Raw genomic sequence first — 26,461 nt, forward strand, 5'->3', positions numbered from 1 at the left:
AACATATTTCACAGAAAACCACATTGAGAAAGAGCATACCTCTTCTCAAAACGACACACAATTTGAAATATCATTCATGCACGCAGCAATAATGGTGCACACCAGAGTTTCATACTATTGTGTGGAGTATAGTCTGTTTTTTACATATACGTGAATGTACACGCAGAGTCGAACGCCCAGCCTTGCAAAGCATAGTTTATCTGCATTGTACGTCTACAGAGACACTTGACGCATGCACATTATGATAAAATACAATGCATGCAAAATTGGTAACACCTAAAAAAATTCAACATACATTTTTCACTTGGTGTGTTTCAACTTTTATGTTTAAGTGTTACCAAATTAAGTCATTTTTTAAGTTGATCCAACTTTTTACAGTGTACTATTCTGATGTTAAAATTTGTACACGGACCCTCATGTATGCTATAAAACAGGACTATACTTCTAGCTTTAAGGTTAAAACCCCTAGCAATAAGCACGAGCAATAGCAAAGACCACAAGTTTTCACTTTACTTCTCTTAGATTGCGGGCAAACATCAGGCGGGCAGACATACAGACTGTATAGCTTTGATAGTGACATAGAACACCATATTAATATTGTGTTTGACCCCCTTTCGCCTTCAGAACTGCCTTAATTCTACGTGGCATTAATTCAACAAGGTGCTGAAAGCATTCTTTAGAAATGTTGGCCCATATTGATAGGATAGCATCTTGCAGTTGATGGAGATTTGTGGGATGAACATCCAGGGCACAAAGCTCCCGTTCCACCACAACCCAAAGATGCTCTATTGGGTTGATATCTGGTGACTGTGTGGGCCATTTTAGTACAGTGAACTCATTGTCATGTTCAAGAAACCAATTTGAAATGATCCGAGCTTTGTGACATGGTGCGTTATCCTGCTGGAATTACAGTAGCCATCAGAGAATGGGTACATGGCGATCATAAAGGGATGGATAGGGTCAAAAACAATGCTCAGGTAGGCCGTGGCATTTAAACGATGCCCAATTGGCACTAAGGGGCCTAAAGTGTGCCAAGAAAACATCCCCCACACTATTACACCACCACCCCCAGCCTGCACAGTGGTAACAATGCATGATGGATCAATGTTAACATTCAGTTTACGCCAAATTCTGACTCTACCATGAATGTCTCAACAGAAATCGAGACTCATCAGACCAGGCAACATTTTTCCAGTCTTCAACTGTCCAATTTTGGTGAGCGTGTGCAAATTGTAGCCTCTTTTTCCTATTTGTAGTGGAGATGAGTGGTACCCGGTGGGGTCTTCTGCTGTTGTAGCCCATCCGCCTCAAGGTTGTGCGTGTTGTGGCTTCACAAATGCTTTGCTGCATACCTTGGTTATAACGAGTGGTTATTTCCAGTGTTCCTAATAATCCTTTAGGGTAGTGTAGATTCTCATGAACTCATGACACAAAATGTTTCTCAAAGCAAAAAGTTTCCAACAGTGTTCAAAAATAAAGGATAGGATAGACTGAATCATTTTGAATTTATTTACTCTTGTTTATTTTCACCCAGATATCAATCTCAGTCCTTTACTTCCCCCCTCTTATGAAAGTAACAAACATATCAAAGCCTCTGAGACTTCCAATGATCCGATGAGCGACTGTCTCATCCTGTTTCAGAGGAACAGAAGTTCTCACAGGCAATCAAAGCTCTTCCTTTCACAATTCACCCTCTCAGCTGGCTTGCTGACGTCTTCCGTGGCCATTTATTTCTTGCCCTGTTATTTTTTTCCCATGGGTGCTGTCATAGCACAGGGTTGTGGTAATTACCACAGTAAGGCATTATAGTAGCCACACTCACTAAAGCCCAGCAGCCTCTTGAGTTCTGACTCATGCTTTAATTAGACTAAAGATAGACTCAAGGATCCAGCAAGCATCATTCCTTCTGATGCGTCTTCTAGTCCAAATTCTGTGATTGGTTAAGATTTCCTCCTTTTTTCATTCTTTTATATCTCTCGGGCTTCTCTTGTTTCACCAAGTTCTGGCAGTGATGTCAATGGGTTTTATAAAGTACTGTGGAGTAGTGCATTGATTTGGGTTTTGTAGCTCTAATGACTCACCAGCTCTGAGCTGTACACTCATGCAAGGCTGTGCGTGTGCATGTGCACATTTACTTAATTGAGATGAAGGCTAAATATAAAAAGCCACCTTTGGGGACATTTGGTCAAGTACTTTTAATTTAATGCATTATACCATGGGTTTCCAACCCTGTTCCTGCACATTTCAGCTCCAACCCCAATCAAACACCCCTGAACCTGCTAATCAAGCTGTTCAGGCTACCTAAAAATTAGAGGCAGGTGTGTTGGAGTAAAGTTGGAACTAAAATATGCAAGACATGTGTCCTCCAGAAACAGTGTTGGAGACCCATGCATTATACAATTTTCCTTGGCCTAGGCTTAGAAATCTAACATTTTAGGAGAATATTAGGAATTTTGGGAGAGAATTGTGCCTTAAATAAAAGACTTTATGAAGAGTTTGGTTCCAAAATGTGATAAACCAGCCTGGGTGGCAGCCGATCTTAGCCCCGCCCACAACATTTTAAAAGACGGGAAGATCGGTCTGGGGTTTCTCCGTTGAGGAGCTACTATGGGAGACCCAAAGCTGGTCGACCAATCAAATTGTCAGGGCGGGCTTTACGATGATGGACAGATGATCAACAGTAACGTAATCAACCACGTCACCAACGAGCATGTGTGTTTAATCTGTTTAACGAAATGGCTGCCGCTGTAGAAATCAGATGTGTGGATTCTGACATTGAGTCTGTTCTAAAAGATATCGACAGAGCATTGATTTTAAAAGAGGAACATAGAAACGCGATCAAGGCATTTGTTGATCGGAAAGATGTTTTTGGCATCCTTTCTACGGGATTCAGCAAAAGTTGATCACACTTATGGAGGACCAATTCAAAGAAGCAACTGAAATGGGTATCACTGCGATGCAACTCGGCGTGCATGACGAGATGGATATAATTAGCGGTAGTTGCCAGCTTCTTTTCGGAAGCTGAATAAGTGGAGGGACATGCTAGGCGCCGATATTTTTCAAGCAAATGTAATGGGTATCGTCGTGGATGAAGTTCAACTAATGTACAAATGGTAAGAGATAGTCTGACTGTATGACTTAGTAAATACTTAATGTTGTGAAATAAATGAAATGTTGTAAACATAGTAGGTGTTGATGTACGTTCGCTAACTCAGACTCAGTATAATCACAATTTAATTATTGTAGCGAAATAACTAGCAGTTCGGTCAGGCTGCAAAAGACATCATTTCAACATACGTCACACACTCCGTTGCTCTGATTGGTCGTAGGTCTATCCAATTGAGTGCAGAGGCATTTTTCGGTTGAGACACGCCTCATAATCATAGCCCAATGGAGCGGTATTAAACTCAATTTCTAACTAGAATTGAGTATGACAACGTCAGTCTAGTGATAAACGTCTTTTTTTTTATTAGTTACAGCCAAAATCAGTATTGAATCTGGTCAGTATTAAAAAGTAAATTCTTAATTTTACGCAAAATCGGATATCTGCCGTGTTATTCTGTCAACTTTTCTCCCCTTTTTCCTAACAGAAGGACCTTTGATAGAGATCAGATTCAGATCGCTGATCAAAACATACACAGTTTAAACTGTTTGCCCTAAGGGGTTGCTTCTGGGTTTTATTATTTGAGATAAGAGCGCCACCTGGTCGAACAGAAATACGGATTGATGTAATATGTATACTGTACATAAGAACAAACAAACTAAAGAAACTAACTGAATAGATACTGCAGTAAGAGGTAGAGAGAGATATATTGATAGAGAGAAGGAGACAGAGAGAGAGAGAGAGAGAGAGAGAGAGAGACTGAGTGTGTGTGATTACTTTTTTTGTACTTTTTTACTGTGATATGTCAACTGAAAAAAATCAATAACTTATAAAGTCATAGTATTGATTCAACATTAGCAGAGTGATACAAAAACATCGTCCGGGTTTTTTTCTGGTCCCATATCAACCAAATGTAAAATCAGATTTCAGAGCCAGAAATAACTGTTGTAAAAAAATATATATTATTACACTGTGATAATGCAAATTGTATGAAATATTAAAAGAATAATAAAGTAATGATTTATATTAAAAAATGAAATAGTTTCAAACAGGCATAAGTTTTACTTTGTTTGCGGCTGTGCAGTGTTGGGTTTAAGGCCCATTAAAAGCTTTATCTGTATAAAACTTTGCACAAGTATTCCTAAAAGACAACCATACTGTATGTGTGTGGATTTCAGTTGTATGCGTGCACAAGCACAGGGTCCAATGGGTTTGAATAATGGATGGGGCTTGTGTTTGTTTGAGAGCGCACCACTTCTCCTTAGCTGAAATGCGTCCATGTGCCATGGCACTTCGCTGCATGAATATTGATGATGTGGAGTGTCTCGTCCATCTACACACTACCATCCCACTTTCTGCAGGCTCGCTTTGGAGATCACTCTTAGATGCATTAAAGCAACCGCAAAAATACCCAGGTGCCTCCGTCCATGGGCGTACACGCTAGACGGTCCATACCACAGGCGCATCCTGAGTGAAATGGACTATAAATACACCATACGCCACACGGGTACTCAAGCAACGTTCTTCACAACCTTCTAAAGCAGAAGAATTCGTCTGAGACTGAAGCTTGAGGGATAGCGAGGGACTAAATGCTGTCAGGTGTGTCATTTGTATCGCCAGATAAATTGTTGGCACAGTGATGAATTGGACTGATTTCAAGCTTTGACACATGGGACGCCTAGAAGGGCAGATTTTTGGAGACTTTGAAAGCATAAAAGTTCTTACAGAATTGTGAAACTTCTCATGCGGACATTCAATTATGAAAAATCAGAGGATCATTTAATTTTAGCAGAAAAGTGCAGGCTGATATGTGTCACAATGTATTGCATTATAATAGAAGCAATCTAGTTCCGTTTATTTGGTGTTTTTGTCTAATATAGTGAAGATGTTATGGTTGTTTGTTCATAACCAGTGGGTTTAAAGGGCATTGGCCCCAGCGCAGTGTCGGTAGAAAAGGTTGCGTTTATTTGTTTCCTTACTGTATGCAAGCCTTTCAATTTGAGCTCGACACTAATGATACAGTAATAACACCAACAATCACAGACATTCACATGACTCTGAGCTAAAGAGTGTATTATTGCAAACACACCACATGTTCTTGTCACTAAAGGTCAGACTCAAAGTTTAGGGGAATTCATACTAACCACACATATACAGACAAAACACCAGAACTGCATGGACAGTGCATTTGTGAAAAGAAATAACATCACAGAAAATTATTAATGAGACCTGAACTGTTTGTTGACACAATGTAAATTTGACTTTACATAGTTCGGCTGCTTCTCAGGTTTTGTCCTCTCTGTTAGAAAAAATGGCCTGAAAATGGTCCATAGATGTCACTGGGGCAGTACCCATTCAAAAAGTACACATCTGTACCTAAAAAGTTCATATTAGTACCTCAGATATCGGTACCAAAGGAATGCATATTAGTACCTCAGAGGTATATATTGATATTAAATGGACCTTTCCAAAAGGGTAATTCGAGGGTATTTGAGCTATGCTATCCAAGTTCATTTTAGATCTCTTATATGTCAACACTTATTCAATAAGCAATTTCAGAAGAAACACCTTAGACAACACGGATGCGTAAATAAAACATATGCACAGCAATGAATGAGCAACCTCTGAGAATTAAAGAGCACCTATTGTCCGATTCACGTTTTTACATTTCCTTTGGTGTGTAAGTGTGTATTAGTACATGTTAACGATATGCAAAAAAGTAAACTATGACACGAGTTATCGTCTCCAACGTAAACCTCTTTTCTTGGACTAGAACAAACACACATATTGTAGGCAACAGTTTACTTCCGAGGATTGGTGATGTAGTAAAGGCTGACATAATCATAATTCCTCCCGCTTTGGACTCACAGCCTGTAAGTTAACTCCTCTTAGCATGGCATTGTGAGCAAATCTTTCAAACATGGTAAGGAGCGTCACATTTCTGGTGACGTCAGAGGTATTCAGGCCAATCACAACGTACGGATTAGTTGGCCAATCAGGGACACAGCGCTTTTCGAATCCATGCGTTTCAGGAAGAGAGTGAAATCTAGAGCCACAAAAGATGGTATTTGGAAATTAATGTTTTTTAACCATAAACCACGCGAACACATTGTATTATACCAAACAGACAAAATAACGTTGTTTTAGCAATCAAATAGGTGCACTTAAAAATGTCCAAAAGATATTTGCATGATGACTAAATGGGTCCATTAAAACGTCAAGACAGTCTGCACACAAAAGCAAACCTCTCCAACAGCTCCACATCTACAGAGATGCCAGAAAATCTTAAATGGATTTGTAAGAATGAGAGTGATTACAAACAAGAAGCAAATATCAAAGCAATCCCAATTCAAAAATGCCTAAATTCCAACATATAACCATAGACCAGTGGTTCTCAACTCCAGTCCCCCCCCAGAACATTTTAGATGTCTCCATATATAAAACACCTGATTCAGTTCATCAGCTTGTACGAATGTTAATTAAGGAAAAGTTTCAAACATTCTGGAAGGAGCCTAATGAGTGGAATCAGGTGTGTCCTACAAGGAGACATCTAAAACATTCTGGGAGGGGGGGCAGAGGACTGGAGTTGAGGACCACTGCCATAGACCAAGAAGGGCTACACAATTATTAAAAAAACTCACCAAAAGCCTCAAATACAGCTGTCCATTTGTTCTCAGTTCTGTGTGTTTCAGCAGTATGTTTGAACACCAAATACAGTGAAGAATCAGAGATTTTAAAATTGATAAGTTTAGCCATTTGTTTTTGACTCCCATAATTTGTTTGTTATTTACATTATATTGTTTAGTTTTGGATGAATAATCGTCTTTGTTATAAATTGTGCAGCCCCTGTTTTTGTCTTTTTCACTAAAGAAGGCTATTTGGGATACACAATCCAAATGATCATGGGAGATCTGTGGTGAAGTTGGGCTGTGTGTGTGTGTTTACTTTGGGATGGCTTGTGTTGTACTCTGGAGATAAGAAGATTATAATTGGCTCAGTGAGTGTGGTTTGTATTTGACACTGACTGCAGCTGTACCACACAGACGTCTGAAAGCCAGCAAACATCTCTAAGTTAGACAGCACTGTTAGCAGATTAAACTTCATACACAACATATGAGCATATCAACAGTTTAAAGGGACATTCCACTTTTTTTGAAAATATGCTCATTTTCCAGCTCCCCGTGAGTTAAACATTTGATTTTTACTGTTTTGGAATCCATTCAGCCGATCTCCGGGTCTGGCGCTACCACTTTTAGCATAGCTTAGCATAATCCATTGAATCTGATTGGACCATTAGCATCGCGCAAAAAAATAACCAAAGAGTTTCTATATTTTTCCTATTTGGGGCTTGACTCTTCTGTAGTTGCATCGTGTACTAAGACTATGCTAATGGTCTAATCAGAATCAATGGATTATGCTAAACTATGCTAAAAGTGGTACCACCAGACGAAGCTCGAAAATGAGCATATTTCAAAAAAGTATAGTGTCCCTTTAAAAGATCTATAGTGACGTGAATATTTTGATTATTCCTAAATCCCATAAAATCGAAATTGGTGCTTAGTGGCTTTTAGTCCATTCCTGTAGGCATTGATGCCAAATTAAGTGTTTTTAGTAGGTAAACACATTATAATCATTCTCTCCTGGAAAAATAGTTTGCATGAGCATTTACTGTACAGTACAAGTACACAAATATGCTCCATACAACCACCTGCCACAAACTACAAACTGCAAGAAGCAAATCATGGGTGTGATAAAAACTAAAGGTTATTAGCCTATACGCAACACAACAACACAAGTACAAAATAACAAACAAATTATTAAATGCAATGCTACATAAGGGTCTAAAATAAACCTGGGGGATTTAAAAAATGCACAGACAACACTGATAACCTTTAAGTGACTGTCTGCTGTTGGTCAGTGGCATTTAGGAATTTAGCTGAAATTTAGGAATATGAATGATGCCATTGTTTTGAAAAGTATGATCCATTTCTAATGTGATTTGATATGTGGTCACTCTTCCAATCCTTTCCCCCGTGGCACCCGCTTTCCCAGCCACAGTTAACTCTTTCACCACTAGCTGTGTGTCAGTGACTACACAAGGATCATTAAAGGGATAGTTCACCCAAAAATGAAGATTCTGTCTTAATTTATTCACCCTCATGTCGTTACAAACCTGTATGAGTTTCTTTATTCTATTGAAGACAAAAAAATATATATATTTTGACAAATTATGTTTATTAGGAATACTAAATACGATGTAAGTCAATGCGTAGTTCCCATCATTTATTACAATATCTTCTTTTGTTTTCAACAGAACCTCATACAGGTTTAGGACAACATGAGTGTGAGTAAATGATGATGATTTTTGGCTGAACTATCAATTTATTGGAACAGTAGGGGAGAGCGGGGCACAACCTAACGCTTAAAAGACAAGTATCTACACTGTTCATCCCTCATCTAACCATAATTCAATTATAAATGGATACAAATGTCTAAATATGTGAAAAAAGCAGCACAATTATGACAAAAAAACATGTCTATATGACCAGTCTGTAAAAACCATACTAAAGTCTCAAAATCAGATTCAGAGATAATGAAAATCAAAGTCTGATTTTACCCATTAATTTCATTATGATTTCAATCTTTGACATGGCCTTATTCAATCAATATTAAAGATATGAACAAAAATACATTTTGACACAATTTTTGATAAGATAGGCAAATTTATTTTGTTGGCAGCCAGCAATCATTACTGTGTAGCCTATTTAAAAGAACAGCAAGAATTACGCTAACGTTAACTGTTTTCATATCATTAGTTGCTGACGGGTTAGTTGTAACACAGATTTACAACTAACCCCGCTGGGTGAAAATATTTTCAGCTTCAGCGCGGATACTGGCAAGCTCCCTGATCTCTTCTTCAGTCTAGTTTGCCGGCATTTCTCATCGTAGATGTTGATCTGCATTTAAATCTCTGTGTAAAAGAGCTGAACCATAACTTTCGGGTTGTGATGACGCACGTCCTCACTTCGGCAGGCCCCTTACGGCATTGTTTCTGCGTCTCGTTCACACAGAAGGTTTTCCATGAAAGTTACGGCAATGTTACTAGGTCTGCTTTACGGTAGCGATCGAAAATATATGGACCGAAGTGCTGTGTGAATGGGGTTATACAGAAAAAGGCAACAAATTATACAAGAATTATGTGTGAGCGCATGTTCTCCTCCCATGCATCTCTATTAGGGTGTAAGCCATGTGGCATGTGATGAGCAACAGTAAAACAAGAGAACAAGAAGACCCCCTTAGGAGAACAAATCACACACACAACACTTGTCTCTGGTCTCGTTCCATGGCACACTTTATGTTTCCTCACTGACCTCATCTGCAGTTAAACACTTCTTCATCTCACGCCGTGAGCACTTTTGGCATCTGATTCTGGCCCAGTCACGTCCCCTCACCCAATCAGAGCACACAGTGCACGTGCATGCCGGCCAATTATAGCAGTGTTTCGTAAGAGCTCAACAACAGCAGCCCCATTGCTTGAGTTCCTGTGTATTCATTCATATCAGGGAATGAGGGACGGATGAAGGAATGAGGTGTATGGAGGGTTGGGGGATTAGTGAGGTGTCGTTGGTCTGACGCAGACTGAGGGGGGGAGACGACAGTTACCATGGAAACCTAGTCAAAGCCTTCATCGTGATGCTTAAGTAGCATAGCGAAGAGGGAGACAGACGTAGTGGAAGAGGGAACAAAAACAGTGAATGGTGGGGAGACAGAAAATTGTCAGGTGTAAAGTGATGACATAATGACATTTTTTATAAGGTTAGTCAAGTATTCTTTGACCGTGACCTGTTATATTGACCTGTTATAATTAGATAAGTATTTCAGATGTGAACGATTCACACTGTTGGTTGTTCACGAATGAAAAAAATTACATGCACAGCCATGCTTATGATATGATGAAAAAAGTTTCATATGATTTCACATTAATTTCAATATTTGACATGACCTTACTCAATCAATAAAGATATCACGGTTATATTTTCACATAATGTTCTTTACATTATGTAGGATGATTTTATGTGCAAAACTGTCAATCATTAAATAATGACTTTAGCTTGGTTTTCACAGGCAGGGTCACATATTGTCTACTGCTGATAAATTTAATATTTATTTTTGATCACTGAAATGATGAAAGCATTTCTACAGACATCAAAGATTCAATTCAAGAGTTCTCAAAATGAGATTTTTGGTTCATCTACTTTATATCAGGCCTGCTTGCTTTTTCGATTTCGGAGCAGAAAGTTTCTACATTCAGGTTGTGCTCAGTAACAAGGGAGTTATGGAGAAGTCTGGGTACCTTTATCTGCCAATTCAAGCTTGTTCGATTTTTTAGATGTATGGTTTTTGCTCCAAAAATGTGTCAAGACTGTTCGCGGTGGCAGGTGGTTTGGAAAGAAAAGCCTGATCCACATGTCTGTGTTCTGAAGCAAAAATAAGTCCTGCTTCAGTGTGGGTTATAAGATTTCAAATGTTCCCTAAAACTATTTGGATTTACAGACTGTATGAGAGACACATACTGAGAAAACCACTTTATTTAAAAAAAACATAAAAAATCCTGTCTCTCTCTTTCTTGTGTTCGACCCTTGTGTCGTTCGAAACCTCAATGATTTTTCTTTAATGTGTTTTATAATGGAACTCAAAAGATGGTCTTTTCTATATAAGCAACATGAAGGGCTTGTTATGCTGTCAAGGACAAAATGTAAGAATAAAAGAAATAAAAGTAATGCATATGACTTTATAAGCAGAGGCTACTGAAGCCACAGAATTGTGTAGGGAAAAAAAGTCAAAAAATGTGCCCTCTATTGTCATTGGGTCTTGTATATCTTGCAGGGCTTTTAACCAGATTTTTTCCCAATTGATTAGTTCCGAAATGAAACAGTATTTTAACGTTTCCAGTTTTCGGTTCAACCCTAATATTGACGTTCCTGAACCGGTTAGAACAATAAAATAAAGTTCCAGAACCGGTTAATAACGTTCCATGTCAGCTGTGGGACATACAAATAAGTAGGCTGATCATTAGGACATTAAACTTAAATTATTAGGGGCCAGTCACACCAAAAGGGCTTTAAACGCTTGCAAACGCAAGGCGCGATGCACTGCATTTAAAAAAAAAAGAGCAGTGCGACGCGGCTTTTCATATTGCTAAGCAACCACCGAGTCAGCTGTCTTGTCAATCAAATATTGAAGCGTGAGCGCTCTTTTGCTGTTAACTGTCATATTAGCAGAAACTTTAAAAAGAGGACGCTTGCTCTGACCTTGTTTGAGGGTGAGAGGTGCAGAAACACGCAGCAGTGGAGTCCGGTTCTTCAAAGCAACTGTACACTTCCCTCACCACAACGTAAGGCCCGCCTCTCCCCTCATTCGATTGGACAATGGAAAGACAAGAATGACGTCGGGCGCTTCTCCGCTCTCAGTGCTCCTTCAAAAACGCGTGCGCGGCAGGTGGCAAAAAACCGCAAGGCCCACGGCGTTAAACTGCCATAAACGCTTTTGGTGTGACTGGCCCCTTAGTCTACATAATTTTCTACATAAAGTCTCTATCTTGTCATCAAACATTAAAAAAGGCTACATTATGTAAGCGGCATAACTGTAATTCTTAAATGCCTACATTTGTTTCAGCATCATACATGAATTAAGACAAGGACAATTGGACACTGCCATGTCGTTTATTGGCAAACAAGAATACTGAGGTATTCCCAGATCATTTTGTTTGTATGTGTCGTGTCAACAACAAAAAGATTGTTTGCTTGCTTTTTGAAACGCACTTTTGAGTGTACTTAAACATGCGCGCGCACACAGACGGAGGACGAATTCCAAACGGCGCTTCGGGAAGAAGATGCAGCATAAACAGTCGCTCCACATAAAGTAAAAATTACGTTTTTTTTTACGTTCCTGAACCGGTTAGAACAAAAAAATAAAGTTCCCGAACCGGTTAATAACGTTCCATGTCAGCAGTGGGACATACAAAAAATAGGACATTAAACTTAAATACTTAGTCTACATAATTTTCCTTAAGTCTCTATCTTTTCATCAAACATTAAAAAAAGTCTAAATCATGTAAGCGCCATAACTGTAATTCTGACATGCCTACATTTGTTTCAGCATTATACATGAATTAAGTGTCGTTTATTGGCGAAAAAGAATACTGTGGTTGTCCTGTAAAGAACAGAAAGATTGCTTGTTAGCTTTTTGAAACGCGTCTCTCCGTGTATGCACTTTTGAGTGTACTTAAACGCGCACACACACGAAGACAGTGGACGAATTCCAAACGGCGTTTCGGGAAGAAGATGCAGCATAAACAGTCACTCCACATAAAGTAAAAATTACGTTGTTTTTAAGTGCTTTCTTCGCCAAATGTATTTTAATGGACTACAGTATGAGACACAATAGCGCAACTCTCTCTAAAGTTTATACATCAAGAGTTCTGATCTTTGAAGGGCATAGGGATAATCACGTTTGATTGGAGTTGGACCGGACACATTGAACCACATTCATTTTGTGGTTAAATTATTTAAAATCACTTAAGTGTTAACATTTGCAAGCCTTTGAAACACGTGCAAATGATCAACTTTCACCCTATTTAAATTTGCGCATTAATCCGCGAATCGCATGCGAGCCGAACCGTGGGTCATGATCTGTACGGATCACGGATCAACTGCGATCCGTTACACAACTAATTACTATTAAAAAACAAGCATCTTGAGATACTTGGTATCCTACAATATTTACATCTTATGATTGAGGATTAGAGACTTGGGCTTGAGTAGGTTACTTGCTGGTGGCAAGCTTCTCATTTCTTCGAAAAGTCAACGACGACCGGAAGTGAACTTCACCGAGTCATATTACACAGAAATCTTGTCAAAAAAAACGAAAAAATAATGGCATTAACCGGTTACCATTATTTTAAATAAACGTTTCTGTTCCGGAACATCTATTTTTCGAAAGTTTCTGGTTAAGTTTCTGTTCCTTGCAAAATATCAAAAGTTTCTGGTTTTCGTTCCGTGAACGGGTTCAAAGCTTTGATGTCTTGCACAAGCGTGACTATGCACAAATGCAAATGAGTAAATTATTTATGAGTAAATAATGACAGCGTTCAAGAGAGAAGAAGAATAATGTGTGCTATGGTCAGCTGTGAATTTAAGAAAGGACAATGTTTTTGGGTCCTTCGTTAGATACTAGAGGACATTGTGTTCCCCATTAATAACAGAGTCGCACGTCTTATTTCTGGAGAGGTTCAATGTCAGCATGAACAACCTCTAATGTCACCCTGTCTCTTCTCTCTGATTGTGCGTGTGTGTGTGTGTGTTTCAAACACAACCAGTCATGGCACCCTAAGCTGTAACAGATCTCCTGCATAATTCATAGGGTGTTTCTTTGATTGTGAGCATTACTGTCATTACTCAGCAAGCAGCCAATCACACCAATGAGGACATGTCCTCAACTTCTAGATTGTATAATATCTTGAGCCGCCGTTTTCATTTATGTTTTTCACACGCTCGTATACACCTTTACATTTCACATGCACTTTCAAGTCTGCAGTATTTGATTCTGCAATAGTAGCTCTGTTCCAAAACCTAGTGATCTGCCTTGCTGTCTATTATGCACATAGACAGCTACCTTTTACGTCATTTTTATTTTTTTACTAAATGAAAGGTCTGTTAGGAGATGCCCTACATCAACACCAACAAGAAAATAGTGCTCCTCACAGATTTTAACCAGCCAAAATTTGGCCATTTGATCATCAGTCAACATAATGTTTGAAGTTGTGCCATTCCAAAATGCACACTAAACATATTTAACATTGTATAAAATTTGTATTCATTTAAAGTTTTATTTTAATATCTTTACAATAGTAAACTAAAAATCTCAACACTGTCCACCATCTCCAACATTTTCGTGATTGTTGCAATCCATTTTGGGATTTCCTTATTAAAAAAGGTGGCATGCAATGCAATACAATTCGACCAAAATGAGTTATCAAGGCATACTGTTTATGCTACCTTTAAGAACACACTTTGCATCAGGAGTGAATTTATGATGCCCTACAATGCTGTCTAGATGTAAAGGTTCCATCCGTTTCTTTCTAATTCTGCAGCAATAACATAATGTGAAATAAACTTTCAATTGTATAAAAATGTGTATGCATTGGTTTTCCAGCTTCCCCTCTCTACCTCAACCTCTCTCTCCTTCACCTCTATTTAAAGCTATTAGTTTCCTCGTTTCTTCCTCCTCTTGCCAACGCTCAATGATTCCGACATCCGAGGCGTTTTATCTCGAGTCCTCATACCTCATTCTCATCTTTTTCATCGTAATCTCTGTCAGTCTCTCTCTCTCTCTCATCTGTATTCTCCGTCTCGCTCACTTACTCTTGGGTACGGATCTCACGTGTCGTTCTTCGGTCTAATGGAATCACAGCTCAGTCTCTCAGCTGGACAGTAATCTCTCTCTCACTCGCTCTCACACATAACACAGGGCCTTCACTTGAGTAAAAGCTTCACTGAAATCCTGTCAGCCGTGTGTTGAGACCAAAGATAGAGCTTACGTCTGTGAGACATTTTAGACTACAACTCAAAGTACACATTTACACATACAAACTCTGCTTCATTTCCACTTTAAATAGTGCAAAGTGCGCATTTTGTGGTAGTGATGAAGTGACAGTCATGGCAGACTCCCCATTGCATTTGATTGACCATTGGAAAGCGGCTACCCAAACAAATTTATACAAGTTTCATCTTTTGCAAGAGTACCACCAAATGTTGAAGTCTGCCATGCGAATTTATATGGCAAGGACTTGTTTGACAGTTTAAGCCAGGGGTTTTCAAACGGGGACCCCCTTGGGCTGCAGAACATGACCTCCATGGGGCTGGGTTGGATCCAGATTCAGATATTGAACTGCATTTTGATTAGTCGGCAGTTTAACCACATGACATGTGTACATGTGTTGTTGCGCAGACCAGTCTCACGAAATTTTGTTATATAGTCACGTAATTTTATTTTTTGATAATTTTTTTGTGATGTTATCACAAATTTCCACGTTTTTTCGTGATCGTATAACAAATTCTTGTTTTCGTGTGATTATCACGTATTGGTTACTCAACAGTTTTGTCATATTTTCTTACCATTGTCTCTTTGGTTTAGGGTTAGATTTACATAAAATGACATCTTTACCCAAACCCAACTCTAACCCTAACGCCAGGCGACATATAAAAAAAATCAGAAAAAAATAGTATAAACCAATATATAAAGTGACATTCTAATGGAAGCACCAAGAGTACCACCAAATGTTGAAATCTGCCATGCGAATTTATATGGCAAGGACTCGTTTGACAGTTTAAGCCAGGGGTTTTCAAATTGGGGTCCAGGGACACCCTTGGGCTGCAGAACATGACCTCCATGGGGCTAGGTTGGATCCAGATTCAGGGGTTGAACTGCATTTTGATTAGTCGGCAGTTTTACCACATGACACGTCATACATGTGTTGTTGTACAGCCCAGTCTCATGAAATTTCGTTATATAGTCATATATTGTGATATAATCACGAATTTCCGAGTTTTTTTGTGATCGTATAACGAATTTCTGTTTTCGTGTGATTATCACGTATTGGTTACTCAACCTATTTTCTTACCATTGTCGCTTCGATTTAGGGTTAGATTTACAAAAAATGACATCCCTACCCAAACCGAACTCTAACCCTAACGTCAGGCGCATATAAAAAAATTAACCAGAAAAAATAGTATAAACCAATATATAAAGTGACATTCTAATGCAAGCACCAAATCTAACCCTAAACCGAAGCGACAATGGTTTAAAAATAGGAAAACGCAGTTGAGTTACCAATACGTGATAATCACACGAAAACAGGAATTTGTTATACGATCAAGAAAAAGTGCGGAAATTTGTGATAATATCACAAAAAAAGAATAGAAAAATTACGTGACCATATCGCGAAACACAAAAGGGTATATATTTTAGGAAAGGGGTCCCCCGCTAAAGGCTCCCTGCGATCATAAAGTTAGAAAACCTCTGGTTTGAGCTTTTGAAACTTGGACCGTGTTCCCGTATTTCAATTAGGAGTGCATTGCTTTGCAATGCAGAGGTTGTGGGTTTATTTGCCAAGAAACACACATACTGATTAAAACAATGTATAGCTTGACTGCACTGTAATTCGATTTGGATGAAAGCATCTGCCGAATGCATAAATGTAAAAATAAACCCTGGAAAAAGCTATCAGCAACATACACTAAATAAAAGCAGATCCATCTGCAAAGCAATATCCAGGCAGCCATCCAGAACCATTGTGTAAGCAAATGTACCTAACCGCTAGCATTTTCTTTACAAAATATATGAATTAATTTTATTAGGTATTATTAATTTAAACAATTGTGGAGCATGACACCATAAACTGCAGCCCAAATTCAATGCAAAATTCCAAATACAGTAAATGCATAATTAAACAATGGCGTCAACTAATAATAAGAAATGAAATAAACCAGGGATCATACAATAAAACAACTAAATCACCCATAAGACTACTGGGTCAGGCCAGAGTGTTGAAGGTTAACGAAAAAGGGTCAGCAGTTACTCACAGGGTACGGTGCGAAGATAAAGGTTGTCCCGGATGATTTGTTGTAGCTCGTGGTCCAAAGAGCCTTTCTGGAAACGGAGGTTGAGATACTGCCTGAGATCTTTATCCACAACACCTCCTGTAACACAAACACATACACACACAGAAGGTTAGAAGATCCTCCACAATGATAAAGTCTCAAGTGATAACAGACTATGCGTTAACCGCACAACCGCTATAAACACAGTAGAGAAACGGCTTCGTGTGCAGTTTTTTTCGGAGGTAATAACAGAGTCCCTTACGCGAACGCGCGTGTAGCCATTCTGTTTTCTGAGGAAAAGGCCTGACAATACTGCAGCAAGCCACAATTCAGTCACTCGACACCAAACCTCAAAGCGCTCGTCTGAAGAATGTGTCTATGATAGTTTTCGCATCGTTCTGTTGTAAAATAGCTTTGTCAGGTTTTGGAGTGGGTATTTTTCTCGCTGTTAAGTCCGACTTCAATCGATCGATTCATGCACACACATGAGCCGCAAAGGTCATCGTATGTTTCCTAGTGGATGACTTGAAATAGGAACTCAGAATCGTGCACGGATCCCCGGGGGGCTTTCCAATTGCACACAGACACATCATCATCATCATTACGCCTTGTGATGAAATGGCAAAAGGGTTCTCCTCAGAAAATGTGTTTTTATCAGCAGGTAGTTGGATGAGAGAGAGAAAAGAAGTCAAAAAAGAGAAAGTGCCACATTTCTCTAAATGTCTCGGCAAACTGTTTTTTCAATGAGCAATAAGTACACAGAAAACCTTAGTCCCTAAAGGGACGGCTCACTATATATAAATAAACGTCTGCGCAAAGCATGAACCGATGGCATGATGTCATCAAACCTTGCATTTCCAAATGCCGTTTTTGAATATAAATGAATGCAAATGAGATTTGAGTGCTATAGCTGAGGGGAACAATTTTGATTCACACAAAGCTATCATATGACTTCAATGGACTGGGATATATATATATATAGCGCATACTTTTACTTTAATGACATTTTGAAGCTTGATAGCCATGATCCCCATCATTTTTATTGTATGGAAAAGAGCAACGTAATTATTCTTCCAAATCTCAACTTTGGTGTTTCACAGAAGAAAAAGCGATATTGGTTTGAAACAACATAAAGGTGAACTAAAATGCATAATGCTGCGTTTACACCAGCCGCGGTAGAGGCGTCAAGCGCGAGTGATTTTAATGTTAAGTCAATGTGAAGACGCATCTCGCGGCACGAATGAGGTGTTTGGCGCGCGTCAAATGCTTGCTTTTCCCGCGTGTTACATGCTTGCTTTTCCCGCGCGTCACATGCTTGCTTTTCCCGCGCGTCACATGCTTGCTTTTCCCGCGCGTCACATGCTTGCTTTTCCCGCGCGTCACATGCTTGCTTTTCCCGCGCGTCACATGCTTGCTTTTCCCGCGCGTCACATGCTTGCTTTTCCCGCGCGTCACAAGCTTGCTTTTCCCGCGCGTCACAAGCTTGCTTTTCCCGCGCGTCACAAGCTTGCTTTTCCCGCGCGTCACATGCTTCCTTTTCCCGCGCGTCACATGCTTCCTTTTCCCGCGCGTCAAATGCTTGCTTTTTCCGCGCGTCAAATGCTTGCTTTTTCCGCGCGTCAAATGCTTGCTTTTTCCGCGCGTCAAATGCTTGTTCAAATGCATTGCTCTATACGCGCAAATGTATTCAAACTGTTCAAGCAATAAACTAGGCGCGGATTTTGCCTCTGACACGCGTCAAATGCTTGCTTTTTCCGCGCGTCTACTTTGCTCTAGATGCGCGAGTGCATTCACACTGTTCAAGCGGCAAACTAGGCGCAGATTTTGCGTATGACGCGCATCAAATGCTTGCTTTTTCTGCACGTCTACTTCGCTCTAGACGCGCGAATGCATTCGAACTGTTCAAGCGGCAAACTAGGCGCGATAGACGCGTTTTTAACGCCTCAAACGCGGTTGGTGTAAACGCAGCATAAGGTACTTCTTTATAACATTATTATTATTTTTAATGAAAACCAAGATGTTGGTTATGCATAGTCATATGTCATATATTTAAACTAATGCTGGGTACACACCAATAAATAATCGGGCAGATTTTGGGCCGATTTTCCCTTTTCCGATAATCCTAGCTATCCAAGATTATCTTGATGGTTCTACAGATTGTCTTATCAGATTTTCCCTTAAACTGTGTTAAGAGTGTCGGAACCTGATCGGAAGAATGTCGGAGCCGCCCCGATCGCGAATCGTAAATATTAAACATGTTAACCCTTTAAAATTCCTGAAAAAGGCTAAAAAAAATTGCCTAAATAGGACACAAATTGTACCTGCTGTGTTGACTCTATCTTAAAACGGTTTACATTATTCGAATCACAAGATTTCCAGCTTCCCAAAGATATGCGAAATGTTAAGCTTTTTGTTTTTGAGTTGTTGTATTTGATGAAATTTTTTGTCAAATAATGCAGGGTACCTCTCAAGGTACCTCAGAAATCCTGATGTGTGGGGGGAACCCCAAGGACAAACGCGTGCACGCTCTTGCGTGATTATCACGTGAAACGAAACAATATCCAATCAGAAAGCGAGATGACGGAAGATGGAAACATGGACATTTCTTCCTGCACATCGTCCGCCATGATTATTCTGAAGTCTCGCAAGATTTAGCAAGATTTCTTGTGTTCACAGTTGAGACTCCGGTTGAAAATCTGTTCTTGTGTCGTGCTATCTTTGACACATCATGGCACACCACACACTATAGGAGCAAAACGGTTAAATCTAGGATTTTGTATGCTCATGTTTGTGGTCCATCACATTTCGAAAATCTTATAAGATGTAAAAAAAATGTTTGGTGTGTACCCAGCTTTAAAGGATGCTCATAAGATGTAGAATAACATTGTGATCTGTGTATACAATCTTAAAAATAAAGGTGCTACACGATGGTTCCATAAAGAACCTTTAACATCTAAAGAACCTTTTCGTTTACAAAAGATACATTCTGAAAACTATAAAAGCATCTTCTTTTAACACTGAATGGTTCTTCAGGAACCAGAAAACCCTTTTGTAGCACCTTTATTACCTAAAAAGCCCAGACACTGTTCCTGTAGCTCTATAAGTAAAGCATTGTGTTAGCAACACAAAGGTCATGGGTTCGATCCCAGGAACACACATGACATAAAATCTAAAGCTTGAATGCACTATGAGTTGCTTTGGATAAAAGCACAAATGTAAGACTCTTGGGCTTACTCTGTTTAACATGCTTAAAACACACACATCTCCATACTTGTAGATGCACAGAAGTCTTAACTCAACATACCTAGAACAAACCCAACGCTTCCAAAAAATCAAGTTAACTAAACATGACAATCACGCAAACCTCTAGTTAACAATCAAAGCATATACCGAAGACATCACTGGCACAAAACAGAAAATGAACGCCAAATGAGCACGCAAATTAATTTATCTCCTCCCGACACACAGGTCCTTGGAGAGAAAATAAATCCAGACTGCAAACCCTGAAGCCTCTTTCAAATCCTATGCATGCACACATATACACACACGACTGGTAAGTTGACTCACAGGACGCAGTGGAAAGGCACCTCTCTTGCACGGTTCAGCCAGATGTTGCAGGCGACGTTTGAATGTGTCTGTGATTGCAGGTGTGTGTGTGTGTGTGTATGTGTGCAGTCCAGGTCTTCACAGGTCTGTGGCCACAGTGTGCAGGTTCCCTAGCAGCGTGAGATGGGTTTAGCGCTACAGGCTGTCTCTCTGCATGCCTCTGTAAAAGAGACTGCCGCTCTGCAGTGACCGGAGAGAGAGACAGACAGTGAGAAAGAGAGGTTGAACACAGGGACGCTGCAGAAGAAACGTGCTCTGACAGTGGGAACCTATCACAAAGCCCCCTCTCCCTCTGTGTACAAGGAGAATCTTGGGAAGGGATTCATCGCCCCCTATGGGTAGACTGGAGACGTGCAGCGGTGATGAACTGGATTTAGAGTCTTTCTGGATTGTGCTAGCTTGTGCAAAACTCACTGCCAGGTTTCTCTACCAGGGGTTTGCTATGACTTTACTATAAGGTGCTCTGCCAAGTGATTTCAGTTTGTTGGCTAGTTGCTTTGCCTCTAAATATGGTTGCTTTAGTGCAAGTCAATTTTATGTATTTGGCAGATGCTTTTATCCACTTACAGTGCATTTAATTTATTCATTGGTATGTGTGGTCCCTGGGGATCGAACCCATGACCTTTGCGTTGTTAATGAAATGCTCTACCAACTCAGCTACAGGAACATGGTACAGTATGTGGATTTTTTTTAATGATGAATGGGCGTGTCTACTAACTGACATCATTGCCTGGGTTGTGTATGTGTGGGGCGGGTCTATCAAAAGAAGATCCGGATTCTATTGCAGTTTCAAAGGACTCTAAACGATCCCAAACGAGGCATAAGGGTCTTATCTAGTGAAACGATTGTCATTTTTGACAATAAAAATAAAAATATGTACTTTTAAACCACAACTTCCCGTCTATCTTCCGTCCCGTGACGCGCCGGCGCGACCTCACGTAAGTGCGTAATGATGTAGAAAGGTCACGTGTTACATATATGAAATGCACATTTGCGGACTATTTTATTCAATAATTTGACACAAAGACATTAATTAGTATCATTCCACATACAACAACGTCAGAACGGTCCTCTTTCTCCACACTTGCAAACACTGGGGCGTAATTTCACATACCTCCTCCGTGACCTCTTGAAGTGATGACGTATTGCGTGAGGTCGCACTGGCGCGTCACAGGACCGCAGATAGACGCTGTGGTTTAAAAGTGCATACTTTTATTTTTATTGTCAAAAATGACAATCGTTTCGCTAGATAAGATCCTTTGAAACTGCTATTTTAAATTGCATTAACATTGACATGGTGGTGAGTAAATGTTTTGGATTTTTTAAATGAAAATTGATTAATACTTTAATAAAAGACCCATGATTGCTGTTGTTTTTATTAGGGATGCACCGATAGGATTTGTTTGGGCCGATACCGATGCCGATTTAAACAGACAACTTCTGGCCGATACCGATACCGATATTAAACACTTGTATACAATACTATACAGTTGGTCTTTTAGCTAGTTTATTTCTGCATCAAATTATTTTTACTGAACATGGATTGGATCTAATTAACATTCAACTGACCAACATAATAAGAGAGGCACAAATTAAGCTAAAACAAATATAATAACACATCATGACAACCTTCAAATGTGTTTTTTGCTATTCAGCATTTATTTTATTAACAACATTAACTAATTTTTTACATATAATGGATTTCTTTATGCAGTTAATTAATAAACAATCGGTATCGGCCTTTCTCGTGCTATTGCCGATATGCCGATGGTTTCAAATTCATCAAAAATCGGCCGATAAATATCGGCGGCCGATACATCGGTGCATCACTAGTTTTTACCCATGGTTGGGTAACAACAACCCACCAATTAGGTTCAAACAACCCAGCACTGGGTCATTTTCAACCCAGCTCTTGGTTCTGTCCAATATTGACCCAGACATGGGTTAAAAACAACCCAGCACTTTTTAGTGTGTAGCAATCAACATCCAAAACTTCTTTAGAGAAGGTGAGAAATGAAGATATCACGGTTCTGAACCTTTCACAGCACAATAAACAAGAACCTGAAAGACAAGCATCTGATTTTGAAAAGTCCTGCAGGCTGAGAAGCTATATAGACAATCTCTCTCTCTCTCTCTCTCTCTCTCTCTCTCTCTCTCTCTCTAACCCCCCAGTCACATTAGCTACAAGCGACAGAGACAGAGCGACAGGCTACCATTCATTTTCAATGGAAGTGGCCGTTTGCCAGCGACAAGCGACGAGCTCGGCGCTGCGCGAGCAAGGCGGGGCCAAAATAGACAAGCAGGCTATTTTATGCAAATACTGAGCGATGCGACAAAGCGACTGCCAATCGGAGTGAAGGAGCAACGTGACGTAGGTCTGTGGTCGAGTCTGAGAAAATAATTCAAGATGGCGGAAAATGCGCATTTATGTATATATCTGTTAAGTTTGGCATTTTATCTCAAATATTTTGTTACTTTTATCGAGAAATAAATACTTTTAAATCCAAAAACACCTTTCTTGTAACTTAACAATACCTCTAAAGTGACTTTTGATACCGCTTTTAGAAACTAGCCAAGGAACGCCCATCAAGCGGGTGCGTGTCGCTCGGTGTCGTTCACTTTTGTAGCTAATGTGACTGTAGGGTAACACACACACACACACAAACACTCTGAAAAAGGTTGGGTATCCCATGGGTTATTAGAAAACCCTCCCGATCAGAAATGAAAGAGGAGCCTATAACTAGAAGTCGAGCCCAGAGAAATTTTCAACAACTCCTTTTAACACTCACAAAACACATATTTGCATAACAAACAGATTTAACATTAAATTTTCACATTTTTGAACAGCTAACTCACAAAATAATATTATTTATTTATTTCAAATAAGCAGGAAACTAGGATAAAAGTACAAACCTAAAGCTCTACTGAGAACACAATAACAGCACAGCTGTCAGTGCCAATTAAGTGAAAGACGAGACTAAAGGCAGGCTTTTCTATTGCTTTAAACAAAATTCATTAAAATTTGTGTCTTTTGAAAATGTATCCGACAGGAATTACACCCTGCTTTTTATTTTTGGCCTTGATGGCTTTATTAGACAGTGAGGTGGAGATTATGACAGCAAAGCTTACAGTGGAGAGATAGGACACGGGTCGCTCAAAGCAACTACTGCACAATATATCAGAGTGCAGTCCACAAGGCTGTTGGTTCCCACTAGTCCTTTAAAGTCAGTCACTTGGCAGGGATCTTGGCATAACCCCAGGCAGTGATTGTATTTTACAAGCTGATCTCCAGGGCGATCTCAGCACATACACCTGAAACAGCCCCTTGGTGCAAATATTGCAAGCTTTATCACACAAAAAGACTTCAATGCTAAATCCAGGACCTTTCCACAAACACAGTGCAAACACCAGGGTGCACATACTTTCCCCCCTCGGACAGTGTTAAGTTTTTACTGGTTTTCAATAAGAATGTACTGTCTGATACTATCATGAGTTGTTTCTCTGCATGGTGCCTGACTTCAAAGCCATTTTTGAAAGCCAATACAAAGACATACCTGTAAGAATGACTCTGGATAGACTGGAAGAATGACAAGATAAGTCTGAACACATTGGGTTGTGTAGAGGTCAGGGAGAGACTGGATTACACCAAACTTGAAAGATTTCACAGTCAGCATCTTAGCCAAGTTTGCCAAGTTGTTCTATAAAAATGCATTTCGTAACAAACCCACACAAAATGAGTAAGTGAAATGTACAGGGTTGTGTGCCTCTTGAGTACAAAGCATATGACGCAGAACAGGTGCCCTTAAAAAGCCCAGAGGGAGAAATACAAGTTCTTATAAAGTCCCAGAACTGCTGCCTCCAGGCCTTCAATGCCAGAAGAAAACTTCAACATACACTATAGACAGTGTGTCATCTGCATTATTTATAGTGCAAAACAGCAAGATTACAGCAAGAGTCAGTGAACTGGACTCGAAAACTCAGTTTTGTGAAGGAATCATGCAGAACTGGATTTATTGTGACGTGGATCAACTGATTGGTACTGTAACAAAACAAATCTGTTTCAACCTGGCCATTTTCTACTACGAAGCACAATGCAAGTCGATTAATGGGTACATAAATCACTCAAGATATGTATATCATTTTTAAAATGTCTCAGAAATGCTCTTAAAGACCACTTTTTTACGTTTTTGGTATTAACGTTTTTTTTTTTTATGCAATTCGGCGATGACGTCATGTTGGGGAGAAGTGGAGAAAGCCTCAGCCAAAACCATAGAGATAGATGAGACATTTATTGCGGTTTAATACATACGTATATAATTTGGAAATCATATATACATCGTAGGAAATATATAATGTGGTATACTGCAAAGTTACCATGCTAATTATTATTGCTTCCGGTAGCGCCGCCATCTTAGACTCAGGAGAGAGTATTAGTGTAGTGTACGCACTTTTCTTAGTGACGTATGACAAATTCGGAGGGCGGGGGGACAGAGCAGCAGCAGAGAAACCTCTGTACCCTGCGTAAGCTCTCATCCTGAATGCGGATGAGACTAAGATGGCGGCGCTACCGGAAGGTAGTTAATTACGTTAATACAATTTTAAATATGGATATTTCTACAACAACACCGCACGGATTACCCTCAGAAGACCTTTGTTTATCATCCTGGAGCCGTTTGGATTTAATTTGTGAAGGATGGACGCACTTTTTTTGGACTTGAAGGTCGTGGACTATGGCTGGACCCCGTAATATTACATTTAATCAACTGAAAGACCTAAAATATTTTCTAAAATATCCGAAAATGTGTTTGTCTGAAAAACGATGGACATATGCAACTCGGACAGCTTGGGGGTGAGTAAATCATGGGTTTAATATTGTTTTTGTCCGAACTATCCCTTTAAGTTTCTGCTATTGTTTCTCTGCTAATGCAGCATCTATTCAGCAAATTAACTACTTCATAATGATATGAAGCAATGGACGCACTTGGAAAAACTATCGGCATGGATTTTTTTGCCAAAAACATTGTTCCACCAATAAACTATCGGCAAAACCGATTAATCGGTCTACCTCTACCGAAATAAGGCCTGTGGTTAATACCACCTTAAGATATTTTCATTATTTATTTTACAACATAAAACACACAATTACTTACTTAAGCTCCTAATAGCCCAGTGGTTGCGTTAACGCGCAAAAGGTCATAGACTCGAACCCAGAAAACACACATGATGATTATGCCTTGTAAAGTTGCTTTGGGTTACAGTGTCTTCCAAATACATAACTGTAAATGTGTCTTGAGAATTTATTTGCAAGTTTTTACACAGAACTACAGACATTTTCAGGTACATTAGATATCATCATGCATGTTAATTTAAAAAATAATGCAACATGAGCACAAATGCTCAAAAAATGTGAATGGGATTCAATGTACAGTTGTGTTCAAAATTATTCAACCCCAACTGAAATTGATTGTTTTGGCCGGTTTGACATTGATTTTGATCATTCAGTCATCCTGCTTACAATTACATCAAAGAGGCATGTGTAGGTCAGACAAATATAACATAACATTTATAATGAAATAACCACAAATGTCTTTTCTGTGCTCACATCATTATCAGTTTTATTCAACCCCCAGGTGACATTCAATCTTAGTACTTAGTACAACATCCTTTTACAGTTAAAACAGCTTTTAAACGTGAAGCATAGCTTGACACAAGTGTCTTGCAGCGATCTACGGGTATCTTCGCCCATTTATCATGGGCAAAAGCCTCCAGTTCAGTCACATTCTTAGGCTTGCGCACTGCAACTGCTTTCTTTAAGTCCCACCAGAGGTTCTCAATCGGATTTAAGTCTGGTGACTGCGATGGCCACTTCAAAATGTTCCAGCCTTTTTTCTGCAACCATGCTCTAGTGGATTTGGAGGTATTCTTGGGATCATTGTCCTGTTGAAAGGTCCAACGTCTCCCAAGCCTCAGGTTTGTGACGGACTGCAAAACATTGTCATCCAATATCTCCTGGTACTGAAGAGAATTCATGGTACCTTGCACACGCTGAAGTTTCCCTGTACCTGCAGAAGCAAAACAGCCCCAAAGCATG

General features: G+C 39.5%; 1 protein-coding gene across 17 annotated transcripts in view; it reads right to left on the reverse strand.

Moving 5' to 3' along the window:
- magi2a (membrane associated guanylate kinase, WW and PDZ domain containing 2a) overlaps positions 1–26,461 on the reverse strand; it is a 297,727-nt gene that overhangs the window by 209,818 nt on the left and 61,448 nt on the right. For all 17 annotated transcript variants that reach the window (XM_055189597.2, XM_055189600.2, XM_055189599.2 and 14 more), the window contains exon 2: positions 16,747–16,863. In XM_055189597.2, coding sequence (XP_055045572.2) covers positions 16,747–16,863 — 117 coding nt within the window. The remainder of the gene's footprint in view (positions 1–16,746; positions 16,864–26,461) is intronic.

The sequence above is a fragment of the Misgurnus anguillicaudatus genome, chromosome 1, assembly GCF_027580225.2.
Source record: "Misgurnus anguillicaudatus chromosome 1, ASM2758022v2, whole genome shotgun sequence".
NCBI lineage: Eukaryota > Metazoa > Chordata > Actinopteri > Cypriniformes > Cobitidae > Misgurnus > Misgurnus anguillicaudatus.